Source organism: Hibiscus syriacus, unplaced genomic scaffold, assembly GCF_006381635.1.
Source record: "Hibiscus syriacus cultivar Baekdansim isolate YM2019G1 unplaced genomic scaffold, ASM638163v2 tig00117034_pilon, whole genome shotgun sequence".
Lineage (NCBI taxonomy): Eukaryota > Viridiplantae > Streptophyta > Magnoliopsida > Malvales > Malvaceae > Hibiscus > Hibiscus syriacus.
In genome coordinates, this window is record NW_024063533.1 from 11,004,701 (window position 1) to 11,013,088 (window position 8,388).

Here is an 8,388-nt window from a genome sequence, read left to right on the forward strand (position 1 = left end):
ATCTAATTATAATTAAAATAAGATCATAAAAACTAATGTTTTATAAATATTGTATTTTAACTAAATTACATTTAGATTTTTAACTAATTTATAATTATATGTTTAATATTTTATAATTTAACGTTTTATAAATTAATTTAATGGTGCTCTTCATTAACTATGTTCATCTACGCTAGACAAGCGTTGTAGAATTTTTCTTATTTTATTTATAAATCATATTTTTTGTATTAGTTTATATAATATATTTATTTTATTAATATGTAATATTTGAAGTTTGAGGTTTAATTTTTTAAAATTTAAAATATGATATTAAAATAGATAAATATTATATAAAATAATTTTTACACATCTTGTATCAAATAATAATATGAATAAATGTCATAAATTTAAAATTATATCTCGGCTAATATCATTATTGTCGCAATAAATTACTATAAATATTATATTTTATTTTATAAATAAAAAATTAAGGGTAAAATGTACAAATATTTCCTTTTTCTATAAGATGTTGCTTTATGGAGTCCATTGACTGTTATAAAATGATTACCTAATTATTTATATGTTCTAAACTCATCTTTTCCCGTTAAAAAATTAATAGTGATCTAAGCTTATCGTTAATCTACTAATTGAGATATGATAAAATTATATTTTAATAATATCTACAAGCATTATCATTACTTTCAAGCATTGGTTCAAGATATAATGCTTCTAACACTAATTTCATGACATAATATAAACATAAATTTAATCTACAAATATAACTTAAACAATTTTACGATCAAATTTTATCAAATCGATTAACATCTAACTCAGACGATCGTTAATTTTTAATGTCAAAGAATGGAACATATGAAAAATCGAATTATCATCTTGTAACTTTTAATAGTAAAGAGACTCAACAAAACGTCATATAATCGAGTGATCATTTATATTTTATACCCGAAAATTAAAAATAAAAAAGGTTGCATGATTTTATGAAAATCTTAACAAATTTGTACATAATCTATGTTGTAAACGAACCGAACGCACACGGACAGAGATATGCTCATATTCGTTCATTTAATAAATAAACGAACACAAACATAAACAAACAAAATTTTTTTTAATCATTTTCGTTCATTAAGAAATATAACTTGTTCATGTTCGTTCATTTAAATGATAAACGAACGTAAACGAACACAAACGAACAAACATAAACGAACATAATAAATGAACAACACAAACACAAAAAAACTTATTCGAACACAACAAATGAATGTAAAAAAAGTAAACAATAAAAATAACAACTTAAATTCTTTAATATAACCTGCAACTTTAGAGTTAATTTGTTCAAATACGACAAAAACATAAATAAATCATAAATAAGCTATATGAACATAATAAAGTCTTAAAGTTAATTTGTTCAACAAAACAATCTTCTTGAAATCCAAACAACTTCAATAATCATCGTAACATACTCAACTTGCCTTCTGTTCGAACATAAATGAACAAACATAAATGAACAAACATAAATGAACAAACATAAATGAGCATAAATGAACGAACATATAATCGAACGTTCACGAACGTAAATGAACGAACGAGTCATTTGTTCGTGTTCGTTCATTTAATTAAACGAACGCAAAATCTTGTTCATGTTCGTTCGTTTAATAAATAAACGAACATAAACGAACTTCCCGCCGCACGGTTCATGAACGGTTCATTGAACGTTAAGTTCATTTACAGGCCTAGTGACTTTACATTTAAACAAAGCTTTTTTCATTTTATTTTTTCCGGGCACAAACCATAACATTTAATAATCATAAAAAAATATCTTTAGCAAGGTGAATACAACTAACACAACCGGATTCATGTGGTTTCTACAATGCAAATCTGAAGAAAATTCATAATAATAGTACACCAATAATAGAACTTTTATGTAAAGTGGGGCAAAGGGTTAGGTCAAACAAGCATTTTACTTGTTTGCATTAACTTAATCAGACACCCACCATTATTATCAAACAACCAACATTTCCTGTATAAGGATGCCCATCACCTATGTAAAGTTATAATGATTGCAATTTCAGATGTTCTGTAAAGCAAGAAAAGAAATATAAAAGTGTTGTGAAAACAACAAAAAAGCTATACACATTTTCACTATATCTATTAGATGATACCGATTCCCGTGAAATATCAGGAGGATGTGAGACGGTAGACTCTCAGAGGTGAATTACCGTCTCTCGCGATTGAATTTAGAACGAACTGCCTAAGAATTCAAGCAAACATATTGCTACAGAATACTTCATAATATGGAAGATATAAGTGAGTGATCACAATTGACCTAAAATTGACTGATAACCTTGCATTTTCATGAATTCCATGTCCCGAATATGCAGCAAGCCTACAAGAAGTCAGAACGCAAATCAGAAGCCTGCCAAAGGAACTAAACCTTAATCATAAAGGTTGAGAAAAGGAAAAAAAACGTTTTATGCCTTACGATTGAAATATACAGAGTAACCTCCTGTGATGAAAATACATGGACATGAAAAATATAAGCTCAAGAGAATACAAGGTTGATTACTGGGTGACAAAATATACAAGTAGCACCTGTAACTTGAAGCATGAATGTGAAGGACATTAAATAGCTATTCAACAGAACAGTGAGGTACTGTATAGTGAGATTCAATCATGTTATACCAAATGAAAATGGAGTTAAAAGACTGAAGGTAAAAATTTAATGTTAAATACCTGGTGCTTTGGGTGGTCACCGATATGGTATCTCAGAGACATGCCTTGAATCACTAGGAACTTCTGCCAATGGATTCATAATAAATCCACCACCACCATGAAGTCTTAACCTATGGTTCTCAGATGTTTCATTGGAAGTTCTATAAGCTCTGTAATGCGTGGCAGCCACGGATGGGGTGCCACTGGATGTAGGAAACATAGAGGTATTGTATTGGCCACCATATCTATTCATCCCTGTTTTCTTCCAGAACTTGGATCTCAAAAACCCTGCAGCAGGAAATAGGCAACAAGTGGTCCCGCTGGAGGTAGACATTCTCCCAGTTGATACAGCCAAGTCATATGAGATCTCATCCAAAGCCAGTTCTAGACCGTGCACGCGTGTCTCCAGTGAAGTCATTCCAGTCTGTGAGCTACAAATGAATCTCTAGACAAAAGAAGGGAGAAAAAAGAAAACAGGAGATATAAAACCTTGATGTGATAATTAGTATAATTAAAGTACATGTAGTAGAAACTGATAGATCCATTTATACCTCCTGAAAGTTTCAGACATAAAAAATAAAATGATTTATAATTATTCTTTCCCTATTTGTATGAATACATGCAACAGAAGCTTGCCCCAGTAGTTGGAATTTAATTTTGTAGACACATATATTTGCAAGCTTTTAATCATTCAATGACATGGAACCAATTATTGTATTAAGTTAAAAAAATGGAAATCAAAACGTGTTAGTAATAATGCACAGGGGTATCAACTTTCTTTCAACTTCAAAGAGATTGGATTGAACAAGTCTAGGAGATTATAAATATCGGTGGATTTCAGCATAATCGATGATGCCAATACTCAGGGAGTTACTACATCAGTCCAAATTCAGTAATTTACTTTATTAGACAGTGAGTTAACTGTTACTTCAATAATGCAATGCCTAAGCACCGTAAGTTACAGAAACAAATATCTTCAGAGATATATCATTGTGACAAATTTCAAGATGCTGAGGGTATTTACTTTTCAAGCATTGGAAACAAACCTGTAGGAGATCTAGCAGGCTAGATTGCTGCTTTTCTATCTGAACCAGTTGGGTGCGGATCAAGGATAAATCCTCGCAGTCTTTGTGGTTTGCACTGAGAATTTCAGAGGCATTACTGACCACAACAGTGGATTCTGTGATTTCATCTTGACAAGAAGAAACACGAGATCCGGACCTTGAACCACCAATTTTGTGTGTCTTGTCATTGGAAATCTTATTACTGAAAATGGACCGCCGTACTTCAGACTTTGCAGTTCTCGCATTCTCATTACTTCTCCTCTCCTTGAAACCGTCCTCATGAGCCCCTATCACAGTACCAGCAAACTGAACTCTCCAGTCTAGGGGCCTCTTTCCATCAACTTTCTGAACGGTTTCCTTTGAAAGAGTTCTCTTTCTAGCTGCGGTTGCAAAGGAACTATCGGGTGGAGTTGACCTTTTCGTAGAAGTAGGTTTCTTAGCTGCAATATCCGCATTGGAAGAAAATTTAGCACCAGGCGAACAGCGTCTATCACTTGCATCCTCTGTTATGAGAACAGAACCAAATCAAGTAAAAAATCGTATAGATGTTACCAAAAAGGTCAATATTCCATAAAAAAGATCATATCAATCTTCATAACAACTTGGAAATAAACAATTACCATATAACCAGCTCATGGCAAAAGGTTCATTGATTCTATGCAGCATTTCTAAATTTAGATCTTATTGAAAACACACAATCTACCAGATAAAATAGAACGCACTAGCCAAGATATCGAACTTCAATCAAGCAGAAGTAGATCATCATATACCTCTCGAAGAAGACCGTGATCGAGGCGGTGGTGATGCCTCTTCTGAAACATCTGGAATCTGCTTCCAGGCCTCGAACATCTGACTCATAACCTCCCTGGCAGCCTTTACCTACATGATCCATACCCAAATATGGCATGAACATTAAAAAAATAAAAATAAACGAGAAACAAATTTAAACCAAAATATAAATGATCTTACTAGAATTTAGATAAAAAATTAATCTAAAATCGACTAATATAGTACATGCATATGTTTTACATCATCACCATCATCATCATCATGAATAACAATAACAATGATAAATGAATGAATAAATACAAACCTTATCAAATCTTCTAGCCTCAAAGATTTTGATGCAACCAGTTTTGAACTCAGCTAATGAATCTCTCTCAGCCACCGCTAACTTCCCAAGCGCCTCTGCCGCCGCCTTCCTCGCTGCCCAGTCCTCACTACTCAAGAAACCAATCAAACACCCCACCAATCCTTTCATCATCTCTTCACCCAAATTCGACGCCCCACCTATTCTGATGACACTCCCGATCACCACCAAAACTGCTGCCTTCGCCTTACAAGCATCGCATTTCACGAGTTTCTCCAGCTTTGTTATCAACTTCCCCAGCCTAACAGGATCCGGGTCGGGTGATCCATCGATCGCGGCCGCCAAACACAATGCCGCCCCGATCTGCGCGTTCGGTTCTTGCTCCGTGAAAACCGCATCGCTCAAAGGCTTCAAAAACGAAGAAGAAAAGTGGCATTTGGTGAGGTTGGCGGAGAGAGCCGAGACGGCGTCAACGCATGCAGAGCGGACGGCGGAATTGGGATCCCTCAGGCGGCGGAGGAGATGAGAGAGGATTTTGTGGAGGAAATGAGGGAGAGAATTTGGATATGTAACCGCCAAAACAGAAATGAGCTTCACGCATTGCTTACGGACTCCGCTTTTATCGGAGTAATCGACGGCGAGGATACAAGAAAGGAAAGTCGGAAGTGACGTGGCATCAAGGTTTCTAGAAATGGAGTCGAGCTCAGCAGCCGCGAGAGAGAAGGTGTCTCGGTCGCCGAGCTTGCTTAAAAGAGTGCTAATTTTGAGCTTAAACGATTGCCCCATTTCTTCTCTTTGCTTAATTCTCCAGAAACAGTGGAGCTGCCGGCGGTGCTTATGGCGGTAACATTAGCCGAGATCCGTCCAGGCCTTTATAATTTTAAGACGAGGAAGGAGAGTCGTTAAAATGAAGTACTAAAAAGAAGATACGAAACGGTAACGTTCAAAACATTTTGGTAGCTTTGGGTTTTTATTTTATTTTTTGTTATTCCGGTTTTATTATTGATTAACTCAAATTGACATGTATCGTATACATAATTTTAGTGATTAAGTTTATTAATGGAAATTTGTTATATACACAATATCTCAAATTTAAAATCTACTAAAATAATATCACATTATTTATTACTTGAACGAATATCGTTAATGTTTTAAGTTTTTATTTTATATTTGTTGTTTTTTTTACTCTAGGTGGGGATAGATTTTTCAACATTTAACAATGATGCGGGAATAAGCAGATCTGACAAATGGCAATTCTTGCTTAGGATTTAATTTTTTTCTTCATAATTGTTCTCTCACTAATTAATTAATTAATTTTAATTCATTCTCTTTATAAATCTCTTTATAAATATACAAAATTTCAATGAAAATTCATTAAAATATCGTATAGTTAGGAAGGAAATATAGTTTTTACTTTTAATGGTTTTTCCTTCGGGAGAGATCTTGTGTTTCTTTGGAGGTTGAAAAATCTTTTTCATCACTAATTTTCGATATTTGCACCATCAAGGCATTAACTAAATATCATCACTAATCTATTCAAGTTAAGATTAGACACTAACCAAAAGATTTAAGTAGTTTAGAGATTTGTTGTTATTTCTTGAGGTCTTAAATTTGAATACCGTATATACAGGGTAAGAACATTCATTGTCAATTAGTTGAGAATATTTGAACAGATACTACGATTAGTGTTCGGAATGTGACTCTAATACAAACATAGTTTTTTTAAAGATAAATTATAGAATAAATAACTGATTTTTTTTTCTCAATTTTATTTTGGTCAATGTATTTTAAATTTTTTTTTAATAATTAAATTTTATACACTGAAACTTTTTTGTCGCTCCACTGTTAACTTTATAATGACATTATGACTTGGTTTAATTAAATTACTTTTTAATCCTAAAAATATGTAAGGGGAAAAACTTTTATTTTCCTCATTTTTCTTTCTTTTCTCTCCACTTCTCTCCTCAACCTAAATGTCGACTATCATTTTGACCACTGTCGATCACCGTTCTAACCATCGTTGGCCAAACAAATAGAAGAGAAAAATGGGTTTAGCAAAAGAAAAACCCTAGAGAAAAATACGGTCTTGAGGACCAATTACAATCCCATGGTTCGCCATCTCTTATAACCTTCAATCACCATAATCACATCAATCTTTATCACCATAATCACCACACTCACATAATCACCATCAATCTTCATCATCTTCACCTTAAACACACTCACCCGAATCACCACACTCATATCCGCACCCACTGCCATATTACCCTCTACCCAAATGACCTTCCAAATAATCATTTTCCTTAACTAAAGTAATAAACGATCCACACCCTATCACCATCACCCATTGCCAACAAGTGAAGCCCTACCTCTCAGTCACCAAAGCTTTTGAACTTTTTCACCCGTTAAACACAACCATCATCACCCCAAAGTCACCAAAACACCCTAATTGCTAAATATCTTCCTCAACTTCCTCTAATCCAAACAAATAAACTCAATCAAAGAATAAAAACAACAACAACAGAAAAAGAGAATGAAGAAGGAGACTGCCCACGTTCTGGTAGAGGTAGTCACGAATCTCAAAGGGTTTCCTTTCAGCTCCAGACGAGGAGGAGTCGAGTAATAAAGAGAGGAGTAACATAATTTTTTTATGATCAATCTGATGATGAATAAAAAATATTAGAGGGTGAGTAGTCGAAAGGTCTCGATTCAAATTCATGGTGTTGAACTAAATAAAAAAGAAAAAGAAAAGAAAGAAATGATGTTTATATGATTCCAATCATTTCTTCATCGTAATTTCTTCTATCCTTCCTATATTCCCAATTTCTCATCTTTATTTCTCTGATTTTTTGTGTAACACCCCAAAATTTCATCTAGTGACTAAAATGAAAATTTTGAAAGTTTAACAGCTAAAGTATAAGCTTGAAAAAAATTAAGGACTAAAGTATAATTTTAAAAAGTTATGTAATCTAGTCCCGTAAATGAATAGTTTACCCCCAATAATGAAATTTTCGTGGAATCAGATTTTTCATGCGGATTTTGAATTAAAAGCTATACAGCGATAAAGTTTGAGAAAAATTTGGATAATTGGATCAAATCGTATTTTTGAGATATTTTGAAGGATGATAAGGCAAGGTTAATAATGTCATTTCCATGACTTAAATTTGAAGGATTTAATATGGATCATTGAATTTAAGTTGATTTTCCATATTAAATATGAACAGTTGGATTTAAGTGACTAGATTGTAATTTTTGGAAAATTACAAGGGCAAAATTTTGAAGATGAGAAATGTTTTGTTCATGTTTGACTATGATTATGTAAGGGATGATGAAAGCATGTTAATTTAGTAATTATCATGTAATACAAGGGTAAATTGGTAAAGATATTTAAATTTCAAGGGTAAATTAGTAATTTGGCATTAAATGAATTTTTAATTCATTTATTTAATAAGGAAGGATGAAGAACTTTCAAGAGATTTGCTCATCTTCGTCCTCCCATTGCCTTGAGCTACATACAAGGTAAGAGAA

General features: G+C 33.0%; 1 protein-coding gene across 3 annotated transcripts; it reads right to left on the reverse strand.

The window, feature by feature from the left end:
• Positions 1–2,122: 2,122 nt before the first annotated feature.
• LOC120196976 (TORTIFOLIA1-like protein 3) lies at positions 2,123–5,722 on the reverse strand. Of its 3 annotated transcripts, none has more exons than XM_039198643.1 (5): positions 4,864–5,722; positions 4,541–4,649; positions 3,753–4,273; positions 2,728–3,151; positions 2,123–2,366 (listed from the first exon to the last, which is right to left on the reverse strand). In XM_039198643.1, the coding sequence occupies exons 1-4, from the start codon at positions 5,644–5,646 to the stop codon at positions 2,744–2,746; spliced, it is 1,821 nt and encodes a 606-aa protein (XP_039054574.1). In that variant the 5' UTR covers positions 5,647–5,722; the 3' UTR covers positions 2,123–2,366; positions 2,728–2,743. The 3 variants fall into 3 exon arrangements, with proteins under 3 accessions (XP_039054574.1, XP_039054575.1, XP_039054573.1); XM_039198644.1 differs by having other exon boundaries at positions 2,123–2,380; XM_039198642.1 differs by lacking the exon at positions 2,123–2,366 and adding an exon at positions 2,476–2,592.
• Positions 5,723–8,388: the final 2,666 nt, after the last annotated feature.